Source organism: Myotis brandtii, unplaced genomic scaffold (assembly GCF_000412655.1).
Source record: "Myotis brandtii unplaced genomic scaffold, ASM41265v1 scaffold658, whole genome shotgun sequence".
Lineage (NCBI taxonomy): Eukaryota > Metazoa > Chordata > Mammalia > Chiroptera > Vespertilionidae > Myotis > Myotis brandtii.
This window is the reverse complement of record NW_005370558.1, coordinates 3,079,390-3,106,764: the sequence shown is the minus strand read 5'-3', so window position 1 is coordinate 3,106,764 and position 27,375 is coordinate 3,079,390. Positions and strand designations below refer to the sequence as shown.

General features: G+C 49.5%; 1 protein-coding gene across 3 annotated transcripts in view; it reads right to left on the bottom strand.

The window, feature by feature from the left end:
• The window catches only part of PAPPA (pregnancy-associated plasma protein A, pappalysin 1), a 215,964-nt gene that overhangs the window by 59,485 nt on the left and 129,104 nt on the right, over positions 1-27,375 (bottom strand). For all 3 annotated transcript variants that reach the window (XM_014528925.1, XM_014528924.1, XM_014528926.1), the window contains exons 11-13: positions 3,902-4,015; positions 2,821-2,956; positions 293-506 (exon numbers count right to left, since the gene is read on the bottom strand). In XM_014528925.1, the coding sequence (XP_014384411.1) occupies positions 293-506; positions 2,821-2,956; positions 3,902-4,015 (464 nt within the window). The remainder of the gene's footprint in view (positions 1-292; positions 507-2,820; positions 2,957-3,901; positions 4,016-27,375) is intronic.

The following is a 27,375-nucleotide window of genomic DNA, read 5'->3' as shown; positions in this document are numbered from 1 at the left end:
GTTCAAATGAGGATGTTGAGGCCCAGAGAGAGAGAAAGCGATGTCCCAGGGTCCCCCTGCAAGCCACTGGGACTGCACGCCAGCAAAGGAGGCCCTCTTTCCACCACCCAGCCTACAGACCTCCCCACCCCTGGACGCCAGGCCCAGAGGCAGTGCTGCCCAGAGCCCACGAGATGGAGGAGGGCGATGCACAGAGATTTTTATGGCAATACACACGGCCACCCCATTCCAGAATTCCTCCATCTCCACTTGGCTACGCAATGGCAGGGTGGGCAGACCCGGGGTGCCTTACCTCTGCTCGGCAGAGCTGTAGGTCTCCCCTCTCTGGCAGCTGCTCAGGGTGACGGGGTCAAAGCCGTCGAAGGAGCGGAGGGCCACCCCCGAGATGGCGAGCAGGGGTGAGCTGAAGCTCACTCGCACCGCCTGGCTGTGGTAGAAGGGCTGGCTGAGGTCATGGACCACAGGGATAATCAGGGGATTGTTCCTGCAGCTCAGGACGTGGAGGCCTGTCAGGGGAGACAGAGGGCCGGGGGGCCAGGCTCATTACTCAAGGCCAGTCACGCCCTCCCCAACCGGCCCTTCCCCAAGCCCCCAGACCCTTTCATGTCCCTGCACAAAAGCACCATTGGGTGGCCGGTGGGGATTTTGAGTTTGATTGAAAGTTTCTTTGTCTGCCTTTTTCTCTTGGTTCCAAATCTTTCCAACCCCCTTGCCTCCCTGCCCCCTAAGCCTTCCCTTCACCTAGCGCCCACGGCCCTCTCCTCCCCCAAAGGGCCACCCCTCTGCCCAGCCTCCCCCACCTCCCACATTGCACTGGGGCCTGCTGGTCGGAACTGCCAGTGTTCAGGCTGCCTTCCCAGAAACAATTTCACCACTACAGGCCATTGCGGTGGTACTAGGTGAGGGCCTCTGTAACCATCCTGTGGACAGGAGACTGAGAACCCTGGGCAGGAAGTGGCCTTCCAGAGGGCCACAGAGCAGCCAGCGACATATAGTCCAAGTAGCATGCAAGCTTGCCTCACTCCAGAGCCCTCAAAAGAACCGGGAGCAGGTCCCCAGGTTCAGGAGGGCAGGCAGAGGGGCAGGCAGAGGTGTGCATACAGAAGAGGGGAGTGATGGGCGGGATGCAGTGGGTGAAACGAAGTGGCTTTGGCGTTGGTGGAACTTGGTTCAAGTCTTGCTTTAGCCACTTCCTTATTATGTGACTCCAATAACCCCAACACTCAGTTTCAGTATCTAGGAAATGGAATGATCCCAACCACGCCGGGCAGGCCTGCTAGGTGGGGGCATGAAGCCTCTCTCCCTTTGGTGGTCCATTCTCTTAGAGCTGGGAAGCATCTGAAGGGGAAGTCAGGGTGCTGAGGATGGAGGACGGGCTGGTGGGAGGGACAGTGGCACGTGGAAGTCCCCGGCATCAGGTAGCAGGACGTAAGAGCTCCCTGGGAACCAGACCTGCTCCGCTCCGCTGAAACCCTCCGCTCGGAGCCCGGCCGTGGTGCGCGCTGCCAGGACAGCTATGAAAATATTTACTTCCCACTTAGGGAAATTTACCAGGAATCCAGATAAGTCCAGAGGGGTTTTCTTTCTATTCCTTATTAGGATGTTCCCCCTTGCCTTTGAAACTAACTAAATAAGTAAACATCAACACAAAACCGAAAAGCCCTCGCTGCTCCCTGGGCTCGGAGCCCGGCCGTGGTGCGCGCTGCCAGGACAGCTATGAAAATATTTACTTCCCACTTAGGGAAATTTACCAGGAATCCAGATAAGTCCAGAGGGGTTTTCTTTCTATTCCTTATTAGGATGTTCCCCCTTGCCTTTGAAACTAACTAAATAAGTAAACATCAACACAAAACCGAAAAGCTCTCGCTGCTCCCTGGGCTGCTTGCTGCTTGACCCCGGAATGACCTGTCGCCGGTTTGCAATCTCGGGGTCTTTGAAATGAGCTCCCTCTGGAGTGTGTGGGCATGGCTCTGATGCCTGGACTGTGGTGCTGGCCCGGGATTCCACCCACCCGGGATGGCTGTGTCGGAAACGTGGGAGCGGGTAACAGCACTTCCTGGGGGCAGGTGTCGTGCTAGGCACGGCCCTACAGTCTCAAGCCTCGCTTATTTCCCACATCGCTCTGACTGTGCAATGGCATCATTGCCCCAGAGCTCTTAACGACGCACGGAGAGGTGGAGAAAACGGCTCCCATTTTCCAGGCGCGTGAGTGCGGGGAAGGATTCTATGATGGATTCCATCAGCTCTATGCCCATGGCTCCTGTGGGTATGCTGAGGCAGGTGGCACAAGTGCCAACTGCAGCCCGTGTTCTGGGGCAGCTGACTCCTCCCCTGCCTTCCTAGACTTGCATCGGACGTTCCTGATCTTACTCCCATGGGAAAGTCTGGAGCTCACACTGGACACACAGCTGGCTCTTTGGGGTCATTCCCAGCACCTCTGACTACAGGGTAAAGAGCCGCTGCCCTGCGGCCTGGGCTCCCTGGGCCTCAGGTGCTGACGCGGACAGTGGGAAAGGGCCTTACGCAGGTTCCTTCCCTGGGCCTTTGGAGGACCATCGGGGATGCCGAGTTACAGGTGGCTGGCAGAAGGCAGCCACTGAAGGGAGGACTTCCACACTGATCCCTCACCCCTGAACCTGTCAGTCAGGCTTCTCTAGACCCACAAGCACATCCTGACTTGACGGCAATGAGAATGCCAGCGAGAGAACGAGGAAGAGGAGAGGGGAAGGAAGAGGCCTTCTCAGCCAACCCTCAGGACCACGCTGGGCAAAGGTGGAACCAGGCACCCAGAGCCAGCCAGGCCCGAGGGGACATGCTCACCTAGATCATGGCTCTGCTCTTTGGTGTCAAGCAGCTGGACGCTGATGGTTTCCTGCTTTTGGTCCCCATAGTAGGTCCCATCGGTCACCAGGTGGACAATAACAGCTGCAGCAACCATTGGCTGAGAAAAGTATGCCTGAAACACACATGACATCAGAGAGTCATGCATGCCCCTCCCCCTGGTGGGGAAGCAGCCGCAGGATGGGGTGGGGGGGTCTCAGGGAGAATCTTCTTGTTTCAGGAACTGGATTACTCCTTGTGGCTCTGTAACGGGAACAGAGGGACAGTGGAGCCTCCCAGTGAACAGCACAGGCTCTGAGATCAGAAACTCTGCTCCGATCTCGGCTCTGCTCCCTCCGAGATGCGCCTGTCCATCAGTGCTGGCTGTGCCGCTCTAGGCCTGCGGTCCCTCACCTCAAGTGGTGGATAAAGTGAAGACCCGTATCACAGGGTGGCTGTTAGGCTCAATAAGGTGATGGGAGAAAAGTGTTTGGCACATACTAAAACCACAAAAAATGGTATTATTACTGTTTGTCATTCCTCCATGCTAACCTCTGTACTAGGCACTGAGGAGACAAAGCTAAATAAGACATGGACTTCTGCACTTCTGCAGACTATGCACTTCTGCAGACTATGAGGTTCAATATAGGTCAATGACATGCAAATCAAAATTCAGTGCAATCCACAGTCCTTAGGGGGATGGCACCATGTGACAAGTGCCATCAACAGCTGACCAACCAACCATGTAGAGGACTAGAGGAGAGAGAACAGCCACTTTTCTCTTGGGGGGATCAGTACAGACTTCAGGGAAGAGAAGACAATTTTTAATCTTGAACAATGAATAGGAGGTTTCAGGCAGACAAAAGTATCCAAATTCTGCCAAGACAAGAATGACTGGGGAATATTTCACAAGCAATTAAGGGATTCCATTTCCAGGAGCATCTCACTGATCAGTGTTTTGTCCCCTGTCCTTACAATGAGCATCCTCAATGGATAGACAAACCATCCTAAGAAAGGGCTGTGGGAGGCAGAGCTTCCTGGGGCCGCTGGAGCATCCAGGGCTCTTCAAGCACTGGCTTACCCGGAGCCAGAACGTGGTCTGGGTCAGCTGGGAGTAGGGGTAGCTGATGGTGCAAGGATACCAGGCGTGTTGGGAAATGCCTTCACTGAGATCAATCACCTTGGTCCGACACACCTGGGAAAAGAGAAAGAAACACAAGTGTTGTAGAGAGTGGCAGAGATTGACTTAAATTCAAATCGATAAACCTTTGCTATCTACATATTTTGTCCTTGGCATTTGCAGGAAGAATCAGGGATGAAGAGACAAGCAAGAGTCTACCCCGAGAGCCCATATTCTCACACAGAGGAGGAAACCCTGAATGCCATTGATGGTAGGGTTGACAGTAATTCTTATGGGAGCACAAATCCTAGAGAAGTTGATATTTGATTTGGGTATGAACAGGACAGAGATAAGGGGAAGGGCATGGCAGGTAGAGGGAACAGACGCAGAGGCTCAGGCTCAGAGGACAGCAGACATCCAGAAGGGTTAAGCTGTGGTAAGCTGCCTGGTATCTGCGCTGGGGGAAAGTGGCAGAAAAGACAGGCTGCAGGGTTGGATCTCGTAGACTCTTGAACACCAAGCAGAGCACACTTCAGAATAAATCTCTAAACTGTGCTCAGGACTACGTACAACAGAGCAAGACTGCGATAGTATGAACATTTGCTTTCCCCAAAGAAAATCAGCTCCACCACTTCATATGCATATATGTAAACATATATCCACACATACACACGCATTCATTCTCAATGACAGATATACCAAATTAGTGTTAAAAGAAACACAAAGGTGTAGACCAGCAGAATTCTTCAAACTTAGGGGCTTTGTGTGTATCCAAATGTCACTTCATTCATTGGTTCATTCATACATTCAGATAATATTTATTGAGTCACTGCTCTTTACCAAGCACTGTGAGACAACAAGTGGACAAGACTGAAGGTGAGGAGCTCAAGATGTGCAGATATTCATCAAGTAATTGCATAGACACATATAACTGTAAACTGCAGAGCAGGGGAGGGCTATGATGGAGAAGGACAGAAAGAGCTGAGCTGTTCTTGTGATTGGTCAGAACGTGAGCAGGTCATCCCAAATTAGTGCTTTTCCTCTGAGCTTGAAAGTGGCTACTCTCTCCAAACCTCCCTAGGAATTTAGGTTTGTCATTCCACATCTGCAGATATCAGTCTACTCATCTAAGAAGTAAGGCTGACCTGGAGAGGATCAAGATATTCAAGGATGAAGGATATCCATTCCATCAATATCTACAGTAGCAACAAATTGGAAATAGTTTGTTCATCTGTTAGGGAAGGGATGCATAAAATGACATATTTATGTGATAGGATTCTATGAGCAAAAGTATATTAAGAGGACTGAATTATATTCATATACAGGGATGATGCTAACAATATTTCACACCTGCTTAGTATGGGTCCTGGCCAAGGAAAATGGAAGCCCTACTTGTGAGTTCACAGACATCAACTTGGAAAGATCGCAAAAACATAACACTGAGTAGATTAAAAAGAACAAGACCTAAGTGGTCAGTACATTTGGATACCATTTATAAAAATCACACAAAACAAGATTATACCCAGGGATTCATATAGATGAGAACAGAAGAATTAAAAAATGGAGTGGAGAAGTTCTACACCAAATTCACTAATCAAAGGCAAGATAAAAATACTTGGCTGCACTGTAATTTATAATTGCAAACATTAATGCTTTTTTTAAAAAAAATAAACTTTTTTTGCCCTGGCTGGTTTGGCTCAGTGGATAGAGCGTCAGCCTGCAGACTGAAGGATCCCTGGTTCGATTCCAGTCAAGGGCACATGCCCAGGTTGCAGGCTTGATTCCCAGTAGGAGGCGTGCAGGAAGCAGCCTACCAGTGATTCTCTCTCATCATTGATGTTTCTCTCTCTTCCTCTTCCTTCCTCTCTGAAACTAATTTTAAAAAAAAAGGTTATATCTTTAAAAATATATAACCTTTTTGTTTTGGAGTAAGAAAAGTTGCAAAGATAATACCGGGAGTTCCCTAGACCCTTCATCTAATTTCTCTTGACGTTAACATCTTCATCAATTCATCCTTCAGACCTCAGAGAAAGGAAGAAAGTTGCTTAACCAACTTTGGAGAATCACATTGTCACTCAAGAGCTTTGCAATGGTGAGCTGGCTATTGGATTAGGGAGACTTGGTTCTGGTCCAGGTTCCCCAACATTTGATGTATATTTGTGGACAAGGACTAGTTATCTCACCCCTTTGAACCTGGGGTTTATCTTTCACAGTTGAATATTGGACGGCGTCATAGGTCTTCAAGGTATCACCTATGAATTCCTAGGGTTCCCTGGAGGTGTCAGCCTGGGGTTCAGGATTGGGGGGGGGGACTACTTAGTTTCTGCTCCACCGTTTCAACCAGGCCATCATCTGAGCATCATCTGTTTTAGATATCAAGCCGCCCTGAAAGTTTCATTTACAAAAAGAGCTTTAATGCTTCAAAAACATTGAAAATTATTGAAACATGTTCATCGCCAAAGTTTCCCTCACGGCTCCCGAGGCATCAGTGGGTCTTGGAAATGCAGTATTGGTTTCCTGACTGTCACAGGTAACTTCTATGGAGAGTCAAGTCCCAGGGATTAAGTGATGGCTTCTAGGAGCTTCAGGCATTCAGATCTCTAGGAGCCTAACACCGAAGGGACCACCGTTAAAAAACACAGTCACATTCATGGGATGGAAGACATTTTCAAGTTTATTTATTTTTCTCAAAAAACAACTGGGACCAAACTTAGGCAGGCCTGCCAGTGGATTGTGTTACATTTTACAACAGTGTGAGACTTTGCATAAACTATCTATGGCATTCGGAGTCCAGGCCAGCAATTCGACATGTATCATTTTGGAATTCTTTCCCCTTGTGGTCTTAGCTGCCTGTCCCCCAGCAGAGCGTGGTGGGGCACATCTCCGGAGGGCTGGTGTGTGTGTGTGTGTGTGTGTGTGTGTGTGTGTGTGTGTGTGTGTGTGTTGGGAGGTGTCGGGGGCTTATCTCTGCATCTAAAGCATTCCCAGTCAGAGAAGTCTTGCTTCAATACAATTTCCTCTTATCTAGGCAGCCCTATCAGCGCTAGACAGGGCTTTAGAAGAAGGTGCTGCTGTTATTTTCTTCTGTTTTCCTATTCAGGGTTGGGTTTGTTTCAGGCTGGCTGGGATCCTGACCAGGGTCAGTCAAGGCAGATCAGAGAGGAATGAATAAATCCTCAAAGCCCCAGTTGATCTTAAAGCCATCTAGGTTCCTGGGAGGTGGGGGAGGCTGCCTGCCGCAGGGGAGCAGACACTCGCAGCTCCTGCTTTGACGGACCTGGCGTGCCTCTGCTCACTCAGCTGCCCTTTATGGAGGTGCGTGGCACACTGGACGCCGAAGCCCGAAGAGGAAGAGAGCCTTGCCCGTGCCCATGGCCACACTTGTATCCTAGGTGGTCACTAAGGATACAGGTGTGATCGCAAGGTAACGAATTCTATGGGGATGCTCCGTTTTCCTCCACCCCCTTTTTTGCACCTTCCCCTCCAAAAGCAAATCCAATGCCATAAAGCATGACTGAGCCATGTAGATTTTACTGAACATTCTGCGAGGGAACAAGCAGGAGAGGCACATTATACACTCCTGTGAACCCAAGCTCTCCCTCCAACACCTCCTGTTCCTCTTCACCCATCATCTCCCTTTGTCCAGTTTCTTCAGCGTCACTGGTTCCAGTGACCTTCCTAATCTCTCCCAACCTTCTCCCCCTTCCAAAGTGCATCTGTGTGGAAACTGGTGCAGAACCGTTCGCTTTCCCTTAGGTTCTCTACTCTCACACGTGCAAATCTTTCTGAGGACGCCAAGGGTTCCACCCCGCCCCCCAGGCCCAGAGATGTCAGGGGGTTGAACATAGTAACTTTTTTAACCTCTGTGTCCTGCCGGTATGAACAAGATCTGATCCCTCCCTTCACATCGCTCACTATCTTAGGGCACACAGAAATATCTGCAGCCTCCAGGCTTCAGGTTCCCCTAAAACAGGGGTGGGGAACGTCTGGCCCAGGCGCTGTATAAGGCCGGCAAAATCACTTGGCCTGGCCCTGCCAAGGTACTAGAGGTGAGATAATTAAATCTTTGATCAAATATAGCAGCTAATTTTTAAGTTGATAATTTTGTATGGCCCACAAATGATGGTATAAATATTCAAATGGCCCTTGGCAGAAAAAAGGTTCCCCACCCCTGCCCTAGAGAGATAAAGAGGGGGGTCTCCTATCACTGAAACCCACATGTGTGCACTGCCCACATTCATGGTTATTGTAGTAGCATCCACAACAGTCAAGATGTGGAAACAGCCTACCTGTGCATCAACAGATAAGTTGATAAGCAAAATGTGGTATACACATTCAATGGAATAGGATTCAGCCTCAAAACAGAAGGAAATCCTGCCATTTGAGGCAATATGAATTAACCTTGAGGACATTATGCTACATGAAATAAGGCAATCACCAAAGGGCAAATGCTACATGATTTCCCTTCTACGAGGTATCTAAAACAGTCAAAGTCATAGAATCAAAGAGTGGAATGGTGGTGGATAGTGGCTGGGGGAGGGGAAAGGGAGTGGCTGATCCTGGGCATGAAGTTTCAGTTAAGCAAGATGTTCAGTTTCGTTCTAGAGGTCGGCTGTGCAACGCTGTGTCTACAGTCAGCAACACTGTACGGCACATGTCAAGTTGGATTACAGTTGTTTAGAGCCCAGTCTTATCCCTTTAAACTCTGAAGACTTCTAAGGTGAGAACCGGGCTTGAGTTACCTTCCAAGAAATCTTAGCAGATTGCCCACCACACGGGATGCCACAGTTGCCCAGGGAACAAGAGTAACAACATAGTGACAATAGCAGAGCCGCAGCAGCCTAACTGCATGCCTGTTCTATGCCGGGCACTGTTGTAAGGACTCTATATGCACTCAAGCATGCAGTCCTCAGCACAACACTGTGAGGTAGGGCACTATTGTGATACCCGTTTTATGGACAAGGACACTGAGGCCTGGCAATATGCCTAAGGTCACACAATTGATGGGTAGAACCAGGACTCAAATCCAGGTGTCAGCTCAGCCCACACTCTTCACTGAAGAGGCCAGCTTGCAAAAGGCCTGCCTCCATAGCTCTCAGGGCTGTTATGGAGGATGGACTTGGGATTTCTCCTTGTCGCCTCCACCTGGGCTCCTGAGTAGGTGCTAATTCATTGGACCCAAGCAGGCCCTTGTCCATCTGCCCTGGGCTGGGCCATGTGGCTGTGAGAGCCCTGGATGGCCAGGCAAGGGACCTGCCTCCTAGAACTGACTCAGTTGCTTCGCTTACTTCTGACACTCATTGCTCCCACTTGTAGAGGATGAAGAGGAACCCCCAAAGGGCGTTCAGTGCTCACGCGTGGCCAGCTGATTTCCAGCCTCTTCCTAGTGCTTTTGGCCGAGGAAAGTACTGACCCTGCAGTGCAGTATCCCCTCCTGTTGGCCTCTAGGCCCACCTACGGGCCCAGGACTCTGATACTCTGAGGTGGAAGCTCATTTCCCAGCCACCTTTTCTGCCTAAGGCACCTGGAGGAGTAGCGTAACAGTTCACAGCACCCATTCCAGCAATGCGTTTTCTGTTTTGTTTTGTTTTCTCTTCATTTGTGCTGCATAAGAGCTGGGAGATCCTCTCCAGAGCTTTGAGATCAATGGATGTTTGAGCTAGGATGGTCCTCAGAGATGTGATTCCAGCCATCGCATTCAATAGATGGGAACAGAGCCTAGTGCGGAGCGGAGAGGCATCCCTCGAAGGGACGCTGTAAGCTCCTCTGGGATGGGCTGGGACGTCTGGTGGTGCCTGGGGTGCCCAGGATGACAGAAGCAGAGGCCTCCGTGTCCCCAGGACCTGCGACTCTAGTCCACTCCATGCTCTGCTAGCCACTACCTCCAGCACCCGCCGCCAAACCCATTCCTTTGCGAAGACTGCTTTCAATTAGAGGAGTTAACGATGTCTTGCTTTCAAGAGGTTTTTTAAATCCAGTTTATCTTCCACCCACACACGACGTACACAAAGACGGGAGAACAGGGGAGCCGGAGAGCTGGTATTTTCCCACACAGGGGAGATGCCATGAGGTTTCCATTGGATTTCTCTTTTACAGATTTACATGCCCTTTTGTCAATCACAGGAGGGAGGAAGTGCTTGTCAAACCTCTAGCCCATCCTCTCCAATTTCCTCTTTCAACCCAAAGGGACTTGGGAATGGGCCTCATAGAAAAAAAAAGAGGAAAAGGAATAAGGAGGGACGAGTGGGGGGTCCTTGCTGACAATAACAATACACGTGAATGCTCACATGCACGCACATGCACACGAACACCAGGCAGTGTTTCCCAATATTTCTACTCGGGCCACATTTTCACCTCAGGCTCTCGGGTCCAGTGCCAACTTATTTTCCCAAGAATTGCAAGGTTGCAAGAGGAGCTGAGTTCTGGATATTATGACTGCAGGGGGGGATGCCTGCTGGGAGGCAGCCGTCAAACCCTGGCTGTGAAGGGCATTGGGACACAGGAACACGAAGTGGTGGCCCAGGTGAAATAAAGCCACCTCTGTGCAGCCAGCTTGGCTGTTCCTTACAGAACATGCTGCTCCCTCCTCGGCGCTCCCGTGGGGGAGGGAAAGGGCACCCACGCTTAAAGATGGCCAACTAGGAAGGCTGCTCGCTGTGCATCCTCTCATCCAGTCCTCCTACCTTCTAATAACCCTGAGGAGTAAACATTTCTGTCCCCACGTTAGACACAAGCACTCTGAGGTTTGGAAGGCCTTGCTCCCCCATGGCTTAGGAGTTAGAGTAGCTGGACTCCAAGTTCACTCTTCCTACCCAGGGGCTGGACTTCCCCATAACTCTTGCTCATGCCCTCTGTGTAATGCACTTGCATTTCCCATGTGCCCACCTGTCTCTGTGTGTGAGCTTCAAGGTCAGTGCATGGGGCCTGATTTCTCTCTCCTTTGCACTGGTGTCACTGGGTGGGGCTCACAGGACTTGCCTACATTGAACTGGTGTGGCTTTTCCAAGGTGATCCACATGGTTCAGATTGACGGATCTGACCCAGAAGCCCGGGTCTCTCCAGGCCTAGACCAATGTGCAGAGATGGTATCAACCCTGTGGTTCAGGGAAGTCAGTGGGAGACCCAGGATTCAGACCCAGGAGGACTGGCAGGCTCCGCAGCCAGACCTGGCCACCCCCGAGCCTCACATGGAGTTGATGTGCATTAAATACGATGATGACACTAGGAACTGGTATTCACAGTCATTTCTCTCACTAGTGTTCTACACCACAGAACCTGTTGGGTACCATTGTCTCACTGAATCCTTCAAACAGCCCTATGGGAAAGGTATTAGTCACACTACTTCCCAGGTGGGAAACTGAGGCTGATAGCTAACAGGAAGTGGAACAGCCCCTGAGCCCACTGGACCAGTGGAGCCAACATGTGGTGCCAGGTGCCAGCATTCCCCCATCTCAGGACAGAGGGCATTAATAAACCGGGCGTGCTCTTCCCCGCCTACAGGCCTCTGAATCCATCTCAACAAAGGCTACCACGAGCGCGCGTGATTGGTCAGGCATGGCCCAGGAAATGAACCCATTTGCAATCCTTGAGCTTGCTGTTAGCTCCCTGAGAAAAAGAACGGGGTCTTGCTTATTGCGCCTTCAGCATAACTAGCAGAGGAAGGCCTAAAGTAGGCACTAAACAAGTATGAGTTGAATTTAAAAAATGAACTAACAATAATAATAATGTTATTGATCCTTTGCTATATGTCAGACTTTCCAACAAGGGTTTCCATGCCTCATCGCAAATGATGCATGTAAGATCCATGCAACCCAAGCTCCCACTCCAGGTTCAGGCCTCTCTCTCTGTCTGCAGCGTCCTGTCATCCTCCCCAACCCGAGTTGTTCTTCTCCCCACTCTTAAGTCCACCCTGACCTCTCTCCTTTGCCCCTTATTCCTAACTGACCCCCTTAACATAGACAACTTAAAGGGCAACACTGAGGGTTAAAAGATATAGAACACAACACACACGCACGCACACACCTTCAATCCCCTTCTCCAACCTTCTTTTTACACACTTGATCTCAAAGTAGAAATAAAAGGTCCCAACAATATAAAGATTTGATATTAAGGAAAAAGTTGACAGTCAGAGAGAAAGACAGAGAGAGAAAAGAAGAGAAGAGAAGAGAAGAGAAGAGAAGAGAAGAGAAGAGAAGAGAAGAGAAATGAGAGAGAAAATGAAAGAATGAGCCCTGGCTGGTTTTGCTCAGTGAATAGAGCATTGGCCCTAGGACTGAAGGGCCCCAGGTTCGATTCCGGTCAAGGACACGTATCTCGGTTATAGGCATGATCCCCGGTCACATGTGGGAGGCAACCAATTGATGTTTCTCTCTCACATCGATGTTTCTCTCTCTATTTCTCCCCCTTCCTTCCACTCTCTCTAAAAAAAAAATCAATGGAAAAATATCCTTGGGTGAGGATTAACCAAAAAAAAAAAAAAAAGAAAGAAAGAAAATGAGAGACAGGGAGAGGAGGAGACAGAGACACCAGGCTTTCTTGCACAGACTCTTAGAAACAATGATCACCTCCCCAGGCCTCCAGAGCAGCCTTCCCCTTTGATGCCTGCCTTAAAGAGACAGGAGGGGAGGGGAGGGTGGACTGCCCTTCTTTCAGTCCTGGGATTTATTATTTGATGTGCACTGACAATCAAGCAAAGAGGCATTTCCTGCACAGAGGGCCGGTGTGTGGCCAGAGCAATGGCACCTCCTCCCACCCCGAGTTCTGGAAATAGCAGCAGACCTGGGCCTCCACCAGGAGACACTTCCAGATAAGATAACTTGGCATCCATGCCCTCCAGCCTTGGAGCTCAGCTCTGGGGTGATTAGCACCTCATTTCCCTCTGGGTCTGTCCATAACCTATGAGGCATTTCACATGCCTTAGGGGTCTAACATCCTCCAGGCCTGCACCTTCCCACAGGTCTGAAATCCTATGCTTTGGGGTGTACACTCCTGACCTGATCCAATGATCATGCAGAAAAGGGGAATGGAGCAAAGAGATCATGTCAAGCATCACTGTTCTACAGAGTGCTCACATCTGTACAGGAGGGGAAACGGCGTCATAGAAGAGAGATGGTTCGGAATCATAGAACTGATTCTTGGGGACTGAGACTGCTCCTGAAATTGCTTAATTTCACAGACAGAGGCTTTGGATTTCTAGGGGACAGAGATTGGACACCCCAACCTTCTTCAAAGGGGAAAGTTTATGCAAGAGGCTTGACAGAGCACCTCTGACAGGTGGCAAACCCAACATGTTTTCTGTGCCATCATTTAAACCAGCCACTATGGCCAGCACCTGTGCTCCAAGGGCAGATGCTCACATTCTTGTGAGGCAGGGGGGTAAAGAGTGTGCCAAAGCCATGCCTGTCTGGGTCTGACCCCTGCCTGTCCCCTATTATACAGATGAGAAAACTGAGGCCGACACAGTGTAAACGGTGATCATACTGAGGTGACAGTGATGAGATGAGCACCCCTCTGCTTTCACCTCCACTAACTCCATCCTTACATCATTGTGAAGGGGAGATTCATAGGACCCCATTCCAGATGGGGAAACTGAGGCCAAGGGAGAGGAAGAAATCACCACAATATCAGTGGTAGTAATGACTAAAAGGATGGCACTGGTCACCAATTTGCATTTTATGAAAGGTTAGTTTCCAGAATTCCATCCCATGGGCTGGGCAGTCTCTCCCCTGTGGCTGTACCCATCACCGAAACCCAGACGCCAGTTTTGAGGAGGTGCTGGGCAGGGGCTCCAGCTAGTAAATCCTCCAACAAGGGAGAGTGATTAGTGTCGGATGCGGTGGTCGTCGGCTTTTGTGCTGCTGACAACTCCTCCCTTGAAAGGCCCGGCAGGCTCGTTTCGCAGGGGCCCTGGCGGGCCTGCTCCAGCCTCTGTAATTATGCCATTCACCAGTCACCCAGGCCCGCGCTGAACTCCTGACCCAGCAGTGAAAGACTTGGGATCTCATTACTAATCTCTTAAGCTACCTCGTCCTCCAAAATACATCCATTTAAGTTCGAGGCCACGGCTTTGGGGGTGGGAGCCAGGGAGAGGGAAGGACCAGTGTAGGAACTTCTCATGACATGGCCAGGTTCCCTCGCTGGGGCCTGGGGCCCATGCCCCAGGGCAGCGGGCCTGGCTTTTCCGCTCTGTGCGGGGCAGGGTCAGCTGTTCTGCTTAGAGACTAGGAGGCATTTGGAGGCCTTTGGAGACGGAAGGCCATCTGGGCCCACCTGTTTGTAATCTCAGGGGTGCGGGTGTGGGACGGGGCCTGTGTTTGTTTTAATTATTATTATTGTTGCTGAAAAGGGAGGGTACAATGAGCAGAAACTGCTAACATCTGGAGGCTGCTGTCCAGCTTACGTAATCCCTGTAGCAGAAGAGGAACACGGGATCCCCAGCCAGATGGTCCGTGGGTGACTTCATGGCAGCCGTGCCTTCTCCAACAGCGACATGCTGACAGGGTTGGGAGAGTGGGTGGTGGGACCTTCCTGAAATTCCTAAGGGGTGAGAGGCAGAGGTTTGGGAGCTCCCAGAGATCTGTCTTTCATTTTGGAAGTCTCCGGTTATTTTTTCCCAGACAAATCCCACATTTCTCTCTCTTATGCATTCATTAATTCATGCATTCACTCCTTCAATATACATTGATGTAGCATTGATTATGTGTTAGGTCCTTTATTCCCCACGGTCTACATGAGAAAATGGATCCCAGAGGAGGTGGGGTGGAGGGGAGAAAGAAAGGTAAAAAATCCCTTCTCCTGAAGAGCTCCCAAAGCCATAGAGGGAACTGGGTGGAAGGTCCAGCAAACACTCCTAGAACAGCACAGCAGGTTCTGGGTTCAAGGGGTGCAGAGGAGGGAGTGGCCCCGGCAATCTCAGCCTGAGGGCCGGGTCTGAAATGCAGACTTCATGTCTCGTGGGCCCTGGAGAGCAGGGGCTGGGGAGAGAGAGGCAGGAGAAGGGAAGCTGGGCCACAGCTGAGCCATGACCAGCCCGTTTCCCCAATGATGTCAACAGCAGAGGCATGAAGGATAAAGTTCAAGGTGCAGAATCTTGCTGCAAACAGATTTCTGAGCACATTTTTTTAAAGAACACATGGCTAACTTTCTGTGTTTCCAAATCTCTCCTTTTCTAAAACACTGATACTGAAAGCAACTCATGCCATTTCATTATTCTAGATCAGCATAGAAAAGCAGTGTAGACTCCAGATCAGATCAAAAGGGCACTCTTAGCTCTGACCAGAATATTCACTCCAGAATATTCACTCAACACTAGATGGGAACTCAGAGACACTGCCTGCACTGCGGGAAAGCCCTGGGGCACGGCCAGCCGGAAGCACCGGGATCTGGATCTTTATTTCAGAGCCCAGAGGCATTGCCAGGTCTAGAGAAGTAGGCGGAGCCTGAGACGGTCCAGTTCTAGACCAGAATACGGTACGGTGATTCCAGAGCAGGAACAGGCACTTCTGGCTGCTCTAAACCCCTCACTCCAAAACCGCCTCAGACCAAGAACACAAACCCAACCAGTCTGAATCCGCAATGCCCTCTCTACTGGCTCCAGAGTGGACTTGGGAAACGCAGCCAACTCTGGAGCAAAGCACTGAAACTTGGGAACCACCACTCAGCTGGGAGCCATGCAAAGCGGAGCAGGGTGTCTTCGGGAGCCTCCAGCCTTCCTGGCCTTTCTCTCAGAGCCCTGAGATACTCGTGGGTGAGTCAAGAAAGCAGTGACCGTATCCCAGCTGTGGGCCTGCCTGGTCACCGAAACCCTCAGTTAGAAATAGCCCAGTGGCAGTTAACGGCAGTCTTGACCACACTGGCCTTTTGAAGACAGGTCAGGGGAGTGATTTTTCACTGAAAAGCATCTCTGTGTTAAAAGAACAAGACTGCCTCAAGTTCCTGAAACCAGGGCTTGGTTGTTTTGGTTTTCCTCCCTTCTCCCCCTTTCCTGTCTTCGCCAGCTGCCTCATTCAGATCTGTGTGTTCTGCCTTGTATCCAGGATAGAAGAGGAGTCACTGTACCTGCCAAGACCCCATTCAATGCCAGGAGGGCCATGCAGCACTCATCGGCCCTGGTTCTCACTGAGCTCTCAGGGTCTCTGATCCCCACCTATAACTCCAGTGAGCAAAGGCCGAAAACCCACAGAGCTATTGACTCCCTCCTCTGCTTTAGAGGAGCAGACAGTGCTCTTGCCAGCGCTGCCTCCAGCGTGACCTCTCCCTGGAGGAATCGCCAAAGGATGTAATGCCTGGACATATGCAGGCAACAGAAGGACAGGGATGGCTGATGCTTTCCCAGCATCCTGCTGGCCTGCCAGCTCACACAAGGGCTCTCATTCCTGAGGACAAGGGTGATGTTTCTCTCCGGTCTGCCCCTCCAGAATTCAGAAGCAGGGGTGGTGATCATGACATGCAAACTGGGGGCTTTGCCCACCAAATGCCCAATGGACATGTCTGACTTATGTGTCCACCACCTCCTCTGCAGATTCCTGTGAGAGACAGAGAATCTTTTCCCCAGCGGGGCCCTTGACCTGGGCAGCCCACATCTGCACAAACGCAGGGTGCAGAAGCAGCTGTTCTGAGACGAGGTCTCTGGGCACAACTGCAGCATGACCTGGGATCCCCAACATGAACTCTTCAACAACCCCTACCCCTGCCACTTTCCTGAACCTTCCTTCGAGCAGTGAAGTCAAACACACTTCCCAGTCCAAGGGATGTGGGCTGAAATCTAAGCTTCTGCCATTGACTCTCAGTGTGACCTTGAATCCTTCATAAAGCCCTAATTCCTCCACTGCCAATGAGGCAGAGGATGGTGCCTGCCCTGGAGGATCTGTGTAGGATGAGCACACGCAAGTCTCAGACACAGCCCCACATACTAGACACATACAATGAGCATGTCCCTCCTCCATCCCTCCCTACTTCTTTCTTCCTGGCTCTCAAGGACCACAGTTTTGGGTTCAAATTCTAGATTTCCCTGTCCCACCCCTGGGCCAGCTGCAGAAGCCTGGGTGAGTTAGTCAACCTTTGTGAGTCTCCATGCACTCCTCTGTAAACCAATGCAAGTTAGCCGCTACCTGTGTGAAACGCTGGGTGGAGTCGCGAAGTAACTGCTCTGGCAGCCCGGCCATTCACACTGCTCCTGTCATGATCATCAGCACTTGTCATCACAATTATGTTACTGTCATTGCTGTCATTTATTACTGCTTAGTCATTCCTTTTCCTCTCTCCGAATTTCTGTTTTCCTCTTCTCTTGTCCTTCCTGCCTTCTTCCCTTTTTTTGCACTTTCACACCCTCCTGGGCTGGGCCTCTCCCTGGGAGACCACTCCGAGGGTGAACCACAATGTCTCAAGCCAGAAAGACAGCCCGCTCTGTTTCTATCCATCTCTGTAGGACTCTAGTTGTGGGGACATTCCCGAGACCCCAATCTTTCCCAGAATAAGAGGCAAGGGTTAGGGCATTAGTCCCGAGGCCCAGTTTCCAGAAGCAGTTTCCTACTTTCTGTGCAAAACTGTCACAGTGCAAAGTGCAGGCGTAGTCATAAATAGTCATCGCATGCCTGCTATGTGCCAGCCCCTATTCTTGATGCTGAAATTCACGGCAGTGAACACAGAAGAACAACAACATAAAATCCCTGCCTTTGGACAGATAACATTCCGGAGTGGCAGGCGATCATGGAGGCACTGAGAATTCGGGGCTGTGGTCAGGATGGGCCTTCAGGACATCTCCCCCCGACTCACACGGTGGCACACGCCTCGTCTGGAATGTAGGGGACACACCAGGGGACTTAAGGCGCTACTCACTCTTGTCACCTATTTTAGGAACAAGGGGATGTCACCTGGCACATAAGGAAATCACTTAGAGACACTTATTTGTATGTTTAAGCCAATCATAAAGGAGGCATCGCTCAGCAGGGGCTGCTCCCAACAGTGTCATTCAATGGATCATAAACATTCTCCGAGTATTCTGCATGTGGCCAGCCCTGTGCTGAGCACTGGAAATACCTAAAGGGAGAAGATGGAGCCCAGTCCTTAACTGTCACAGGCCATTTGGCACAGAAAGCCATGAACACAGGCAAATGCAAAGGAAGAGGCAGCCTGCGCGCTGGGCCGCTGGGGGATTCAGAAGGGATAGGTGTTGTCAGAGAGCGAGGGTAGCACATCGCGGCACGGGCAGTCAGAGGAAACCACAGGCAGAGGTGCCATTTGCACTGGACCTGGGCGGATAGTTAATCGAGGTGGAGAAGCTGTAATGACCATGTAGGGTGCCAGGTGGGTCCTGGTAACACCAGGGGAACTATAAAGCATAGGATTGTCTAACCACTATGCTGACACCTGAAGCTAATACAAAGTAATAGTGAATGTAGAAAATATATACTTTTAATTAAATTTAAAAACATTAAAAAAAAAGAGGTGGAGTATTGAATGATGGATGCTCTGGGCAGGAGAAATGGAACCCCCAACGCCTAGAATGCATCCATAAGGCAGCGGACTGTGAGGAAAAGCTGGTAGAGATCACGCAAGGCCCAGTCTGCAGAGGCTGTGGGTTTTATAGGCCATGGGGAACCATATAGAAAGCTCCACAGACAAGAGATCACTGAGACAATGTTTGTTGTGAATTATGGAAAATGTACTCCAGAGGCAAAAACCACCCATTGAGCACATAGGCAGACTTAAAGGACGTAAGACATCGTAACACCAAAAGATGAGTGTGTCCTATCTCACTCTGGGAAAGAGAAGTATTGTTATTATTTTTTAAATGTTAAGAGAGGTGGTGTGGTACACTAGAAAGTGCATGGGCTATGGGGCTAAAAGAACTGGATTTACTCCTGTTCTACTACTTGGAGTAGGGAACCTTGTGTGAACCTTTGCTTCCCCATCTGTGAAATGGGAACATAATTCCTACGACATAGATTGGTTATGAGGATTTCATGAAATAACTGAACTGAATGACTTTAGATACCAGGTCTGTACCAAGCACTGTTCCAAGTGTTTTATGGGTGCTCTCTGCTGGAATCCCCACAAAAATTCCCACTTAATTTTCCCATTTTACAGATGAGGAGTCTGAGGACCAGAAAGGCAAAGTACCTTGCCTGCGATCTCACTGTAAGTGGCAGCACTGGGATGTGATACACGCTGGAGAATGTGATCCACTCTTCCTATCCAATGGGAAGCCCACCATCTCCATGTGGTTATTTAAATGTAAATTAATTAAAAGTTCAGGTCCTCAGTCTCGTGAGCCACATTTCATGGGTTCAACATAACAGGTGGCTAAAAGCTCCTCTACAGGACCGTGCAGGTGCAGAACACAGCTGGTGTGGAGCCTGGGCTCTCAGTGACACGCCCTGCCTGCTCCGGGGCATTAAACTCCCACCCACAGCTCCCTGCAGCATGGCAGTGTATCTCCTTCCTCACTGCACTGAACTGATATTCGGTCCCTGGACCTCTTGCCCCCGGCAGCTGCACCACAGACCTGGACCTGGGTATCACTCAGGTTGCATCCATATTCCTGAAGCCGACATCCTGCCAGCAAACCAGATCGCTCCTGAATCTATGTATATTCAAGAGTATGTATATTTAAGATCACCTGTTCCAGGATGGAGAGAAATGCAGACGTCAGCCAAGGGTCCCCTTTCTCCAACTGCACAGATGGGTCCAGTTTGGGAGAGGGTCCCAGAGTGGGCAGCAGCCCAGGGAAGCAGGCCTCTGGGCAGGGCCCTCTCTCACTGCCTGTCTGGGTCCATCACATGCACACATGTACCCAGGGCCTCCAGGCACTTGGATCTGGCTGACGAATTAGGAGTCTGAGGAAACCCAGGGCTGGCTTAGGAGAGAGGGCAGAAGGCCCTTTTGGGTCTGGTTCTATCGATAACACATCCAGGCTAATTTAAAAAGATTGGGGAGTGCAGAGTGGGGGTCGGGGCCATGAAAAACAAACACAAACAAACACATACACAAACAAAAACAAAATCTTGTGCACAGCCAAACCCCAACTCCCCCCAGGACCCCTCCTCGGGGCCTGGCTTGAGAAAGTTTCCTTTCAGACTCAGAGGCATGAGCATGAGGTTCCGGGGACAGAACTGAATCCCCGAGCAGCGGGCTCAGCAAGCTCGACTGGCTCCTGCTTCCTAAGTGCATCCCAGCCTCAGAGAGCGGACACTGTTTACATTGTTCACATGTTTCTTGGGTACCGAACATGAAACCAAATTATACAGCAAAGGCCAGGCTGGCTAAACACCACTGCCCCCACTTAAAGCAACAACGATAATTTAGGGAAGAAGAGAAGAGATGAAAGGCAAGAATGGAGAAGGGTCTTGAGGGAGCCTGGGTGAATGACAGGGATGGGAGGAAGGGCCTGGTGCTGAGTCCCATGATAGGGCAAGGAGACGTGGAGCACAGAGACGGTGCAGGGGTAGTGGGTTAGGCCTGAGGAAGAGGCGAGACAAAGGCCAAGGAGTCTTCCCAGAGGGGCGGTGGCGTGGGCTGGCAGCGCTGGGTACGCCCGAGACCACAGAGCCTTGCTTGTTCTAGGGCTTCGAGTCAGGAGCCAATGGCAGGTGACAGATGAAGACGGGCTCCTCCACCCAGGCCTGTGCCATCGATACCTGTTTGCCACATAATGAGGCCTGCTAGGCCCCGCTTCTACTCAGGCTCACCCTTCCCCTTCCATGTACTCCCCCTGAGGTGAATTCCACGGTCCACGCATAACAGCAGCTGGCCAACATCTGTCTCTTATTAGAAGGCCCTATTCCAGTGTCCCCTGTCCTTCATGGACAAGACAGACGGCTGGAGGGTAGTGGCTGAGTCATTCATCTCAACCTCTACCCAATGCTCCAAGTGATGCTTTGGACGTAGTAAGTCCACTATGATATTACACTGCTTTTGAATCCAAATATCAGGACCATTTCCTAACAGCTAGGAGATGAAGAGGTTTAAGGAAGTTGTTTAATCAAGGTCAAATCTTAATAAGTGAAGGAAGACCAAGAGACTCTTAAAAAAGTCTCTCTCTGCTTTGATTTCTATAACCAAAAGAGTATTTCTTAAAAAAATAAAATAAAACCTCAATTGTTCCTAATTGGGTCTCTCAGTTGCAGTAACTTCATTGGCAGCAAGGAGCACTCCTTTAAAAAAATTTTCAGTGGCTATCAGAAGGAAAATGACATCCTGGCCAAGCACCTGCCGTATGGAAGTCATGGCTCCTATTTTATGGACAAGGAGTTGGGCAGGGACAAAGACAACTGGCTCAGCTCGCCCAAAGGGGTCAGCTAGTAAGTGGTAGACTCCAGGCCTGAGAATTAGGTTGATCTGATCCTCAATCTTGTTTTTCTCTTGAAAACTTTCATCACTGCAAGTTTCCAAGGCCACTCATGGTGCCTGGCACTTGGAGGCATTGAAAGCGTGAATGAATGCAGGCGGAGGGAGCAAGAGAGGGCGGGGAGGAGAGGCCTTTGCTGGGATCCTGAAAAATGTGATGGACTTAAAGTCCCTCCTAGGCCAAGGCTCCCTGACAAGTTCAAGGCAGTTGTAGGGACCAGCTCAGGGGGCTCCTTTCTGATCCAAACACTGTTTGTTTGTGACTCTCCTGGAGAACTTCTGGGTACCCCACACCAACAGGACAGGCTGTAACAGACCATGGACTTTCTGTTCTGTCTCCTCAGATGACTTGCACATGTGCTCTTGAAACATTTTTCAGAAACCACCAGGAGAAAGCAGATCCCTTGGGTATTGGAGAAAACTTCTTGGAATCTTCTCTGACATTTCTGTGTGTTCCCTTTGCCCCTCCTCCTCCCTTCACCATGGGCAGATGCGGTCCCAAGTCACTAGTGAGAAGAGCTGCATGCTTTGCTGAAGACGCACATGGGGAAGGGACAACCCTTCAAAGTGACCTCAGCACTGGGTGTGAGTCCAAGGTTTCTCTCTGCCCTTTGCAAATAACATCATCTAACCAGCATCGGAGAATTGCTTACCCATGCAAGATTTCTGAGAGAGGCTTTTACGATGTATACCAGTAGTGTGGGCTAAGAAAAGGAAGTAGGAGAAAGAGCGCCATAGGTGACGGGGGCTCATCTCTCTGAGACTCAGTTTCTTCACGATGAGAGAGGGGAAGTAAAAGTTCTGTTTTACACCCTAGGATAGGGTCTGGCATACAGGAGGTATCCCGGAGATGTCACTGCCTTCCTCAAATGAGTACCCAATTGCTAGCCCTCTGCTGAAAAGCTCCCCATCACATTCCGGATGAAGTCTAAGCTTCCAGCACCTGAAGGATGTCCCCATACACCTTTCTAGCTCATGTCTCTTGACTTTCCTTTTATTTTGCATTGACTTGTGACAAACTTGTAAATGGAGCGAAGTTTCCTCTTCCCTCTGCAAGTGTTCTGTGTGTGCTTTTCCTCCATTTTCTCCCAGAACCCAGAAATAGTCAGGCATACATCCCAAATCAAAGGGATCTTTTACACTCAGGCTGAGAGCTTCAAACTTCTCTTATGTTTCTCCCATATTTTCAGGGACACATTTTAAATGCCTCTTGAAGAGGGCAACACTTAACCTTAAAGAATGAGAGCCTACAGGTGGAGATCTAGGCAGCATGGCAGAAACAGCAGGGAAATTTTGGGGGGACTGGAGAGGGACCCCCCTTTCTTGGTATTCCCTGAATGCACCCTCCACAAGCAGAGAAGCGAAGGCACTGGCTCCCTCAGCTTATTCTCCTGTGTCAGTCACTGAAGTGGGTGTGAGCTGCCTGGTCCTGCAGGTCAGTCCGTATGAACCAGTGGCGTGCACCCTGGTTCAGCCCTGCGAGGGTGACCCCATAGTCCATCACTCGGCTCTCAGAGCCTCACTGTCCCAACCTGTCATGCGAGAACAGCAATTCCTATTTTTGTAGGAGGATTCAGAAAAATGGATGCAGAGCCTGGAGAAACTGGATGTTATTTTTATAATTTGTTAAGGATCTTCTGAAAGTGGGCACAGGACTTTTCCTTTCCTGCATGCTGGCTCTCGCCCCTGCAGACTGAGTAAGCCCATAACAGTGTGGCTTCCTCGGGGTAACTCCCTCCGACTCTCACACTCCTGGGTCTTGGCTGGGATTTGGATGGACACATCCTCTGATGAAACGGTGAGCTCTATGAGGGCAGCAGAAAGGCCAGAACTTCTTTGCAGTCTCTCAAAATGCCCGGCACAGTCCTGAGGCTGCAGTGAACATTTGCTAACACAACTGTGTTGAACTCAACCCAGTGTTGACTGAGCTGTACTGGGTGGGTCACTGTGGCCAGCCTTTGGGCGAGGGTGTTAGGGGAGCCTAACATGATTGAGAGAGGAAATTAACCTTGGCCCTACCCACACTAAGTGGAAAAAACACACCCAGGGCTACGTGTTTTTGCTGATTTGCTCCCTTAATCTCCACCAGGTAGAGGGTATCATTTCCTGTTTCTGGAGAAGGAAACTGAGGTTCCCAAAGGAGTCATTTACTCCAGGTTCCCATAGAAGAAGAGAAGCACGGAGGGCAAAGCCACATCTGCACTGCTTCCTCTTCACCCATCAGCGCCCATGCTCTCTACCTGCTCACAGGTCTCAGTGCAAGGTTCAAATATACTTCTGTTTGATCAAGCAAATAAATGAATTAATACAAAATTGCTACAACACAAGACAAATCATGATTTGTATTCTAACAGAGGCACGAAGTATTATAGGCATGCCAAGAAACAAAGCGAATTGTCAAAGGACCCAGGGGATGTACCCACTAAGGGGTTGATACAATAAAATAGGAAGCCAGAGACCCAATTGCAAAGGAAGTGGAGATGATTAGGTCTCCAACACAGGCATCTCCTGTTCCATCACCAGCTCAGTTGGAAACCTCCTGGTGGGGACCTCTCTACCGCACAAGGCCATCCGACTGCGGATAGTTCTCGATGTCAAGGTTTTCTTTACCCTGACTCTGAAACTACTGCCCTGGATCTGCTTAGCCTAAGTCTTAGCCTTAAAGGATTAACCAAGTGAACTGGTTGGTTGAGTGAAGGTCCATGATTCCTGGGAGAACACTGCACATTCCTGACTGTTTGGTGTTTCCACACTTTCCCTAGGCCATTGTGGGAGGAGGGAGGTGCCTGCTTGGAGAAGAGGAAACTGGCTTTGGTAGAAATGCTGGGGGTGGGGGCAGGATAAAGGAATAGCTACATCTCATTTGGGCTGCCTTTGGTATAAAGTACTAGAGAAATGTGAAACATGGAGACAAAATAAGAACAAGATGGGATCTTTGCAAAAAGCACCTTTAAATCAATCCACTTCTGAGGTTCCCAGAACAGAGAAAACTGGATTCTTTGGGTTGATTTCCATGTTTGTTCCGTTTCAGGGACTTCTTGAATTCCAGCTGGGCCAGGAAGGTGCATGGCCAAAATATCCAAAGAATGTCTCTTATTATAGGATGTTCAGCCCAATTTGCACAACCAGGAAGTTTTGATACTTCTGGTAACATTTGAATATAAAACTAAATGTTCAGGGTGGAGTAACTTAGTCCTAACCAAATTTGGGGATCTTGCATGAGGAGAATGGACGAGAGAGATTTGAAACTGTTAAAGTGGAGAGCTTATACAAAATAAAAAAATCAAGTTTTAATCAATTTTCTGGACTCCTTTAGCACAATGACTGTTTCTTCTTTCTAGCAGTCACGGTGAAACCCTGCCAACTTACTGGGACAGGGCTTGTCCTCCCCAGAGAATTCTCGTGCCTAAGTCTTGTACATGGACATGGCCAGAGGTTGGGTCTTTCTCCCCTTTTTTTGTTTCTTCCACAGACTCCAGCATAGAGCCAGGCACATGACTTCAATAGACACTTGTATTTCTCATTTTTATAGCATCAGGGGAAGACAGAGTAGGACAAAACTGGTTTATAAAGCGAAAATGGAAACAACCATAGTCATTTCATCACTGCCCAAGTTCATAGACGTCCCAGTGAGCACCAAGGGGCCAGGGAATAGGACCCTCAGGACAGGGAGTGGAAGCAGCCTGAACTCAAAACTGTGGGTAGTGCCCATGAGTCAGGCAGAGATTTCACATACCTCACAGGGTCTGCACAGTGACAGCAACTCTACGATCTGTCCACCTAATGATTCTTTCTGCTTGTTTCCCAGGGGTACTTGCCAGGAATCCAGTTACTTTCAACTTCTGAACATGATCACATACATATTCCTAAGCTTCTGCTATCATCTTCCATGACATCCTTCCAATCCTAGATTCTCCACGTATGGGCTATAGGACCTTGGGGAAGCCACTCCGCCTCTCCGTTTCTCCAAGATGGGCAATACTTCTTAGCTTGAGGAATGGCAAGGGGATAGGCTATGAGATGTATGAGTGTCCAGTATGATGGCTGGTGGACCTGGAGACCCCCGGTCCCCTCCACTACTCTCCTGTGTCTACTTTGGTTCCTACTCTCTGGAATCCTGCCCCTACACTGCCTATTTTTGTAGGAATGTTTACGTGTTTTTGTGTGTACATGTATGTGTGTGTGTGTGTGTGTGTGTGTGTGAGAGAGAGAGAGAGAGAGAGAGAGAGAGAGAGAGAGAGAGAAAGGCAGGGCTTAATTGTGTAGGGGGAAGGTGCATCTAAGTACTTTCCAACTCCTCTCAAGCCATCAACTTCTTCACTGGAGTCCCTGACAGGGTGAGAATTAGCTATCAGTCTCCCCTAATCACAGCACAAGGTAATGAGCGCCATGGTTATACCTCGTCCCCCTCTGCTGTGCTATCAGAAGGGAGCTAGTTTCCACTCCACAAACACCCTTACTCAGTATTACATAGGCTATGTGTGTGTGTGCACGTGTGTGTGTGTGTGTGTGTGTGTGTGCGCTCACGATGGGGGTGCAGTGTGTGAATGATTTCTAGGCATTTGCTTTCTGAGGGGGACTTCAGGAGACTGTTCAACAGCCCTCCAGACCGCCCTGCCTGACCCTGTACCCAGCCTGCACATACACACCCTCCTCGACCCGGTATTCTCCAGTGAGTTGAACTCATTATGGCAAATTTAGTTACAGCTGAAGTCTCCTTGTAACAAAGATTATGTCCAAGCCCAGAGTAATGGAACCTAGTCGATTTCATTAAAATAAAATTGGTTGCAATGAATAATTCAATAGGATGATTTTGTTTTCTCATCTCCTCTTTGTAGTATTGATAATGATTTTTTTAAATTGGATTTTTGTTTAGGAAGACATAATTGCCCATAATTCCTGACAGCCCGCTCCTTACCAAAGTGGAATAATTGCCCCATGAAGTCCCTTTCAAACGCTAAGACTGGAAAAGTCTTTCTCTCCTCTTCTCACATTAGTAGCAATAACCTTTGTGTGATTTTTAAGCACAGCTGCTACCTCACTTCTTGCTCATGTGAGAGTCTGAGTGTGTTAATAATTCCCTTGTTTGAATGATGTTTTTGAGACATTTCTAGGAAGGGTTGCCTGTGCTGAATTTGGAATTCCTGGCTCTACTGCCAGCCAGCCCTGCCAACCCTGAGCAGGATGTTCTCTGTCATACAGATGTGGTTCTTGAACATTGTCTCTTAGTGTTGTTCATCGTATGTAGCAATGTGTACACGTATGAGTGTGTGTGCACGTGTGTGAATCTATAATCAATTAAACACACATTTCCTGAGCAGCTAGTCTTATCTGGATCTTGTACTTGAAGAAGGGGACAGAGATGACTAAAACTCAAAACAGTTATGAAAGTACCAGCAGCCTAATGGGGGAGCCAGACACACGAACAGATTATTAGAGTTTGTGCAATTGGGTGTAGCCAAAGATAAGTTCCTCAAGTACAGACATGGCACAGGGGTAGGATGAGGCCTAGACATTCATTCATTTACCCATTCATTCATTCACCAGGCGGGCACTGTCCATGAGAAGCATCAGGGAATACTGTGCTCCCATTTCTCTCCACACACTCTCCTCAGGGCAGTCATGAACAAATGCAAAGGAAGAAACAGGGAATCTAATAAATGTAAACATAAGCAAATGGGTAAATGAGAAATGATCAGATAAACACTATAAAATAGGTAAGTGAATGTACCCATCTTGTACCTCATCCAATGGTTTTTTACTGGGCCCCAGAAGAAGGTCACATCTCTCTTTTATCTAGAAATCAGGTCTATCCCCCTGACCCTGAATCAGGGAAACAGTATAATGACTCATCTACAAGGCCAGGCGGCAGGCTGGCCTCAGAGGCCGCCACTGGGCCAGGCGGTCAGAAGCACTGAGTCGTGTCTCTGGGAAATGGGAGTCTCGGAAGAAGGCAGGTGCTTGCTCAGCAGGATAATTGGAAAGGGGGCTCCGGGGACAGCACAGCCATCCCTAGAATCACATAAGCTCTGGTGGCCCCAACACTCTTAGTCCCTCAACTGAGCGGAGAGTCCTTTGGGGAAGAACCC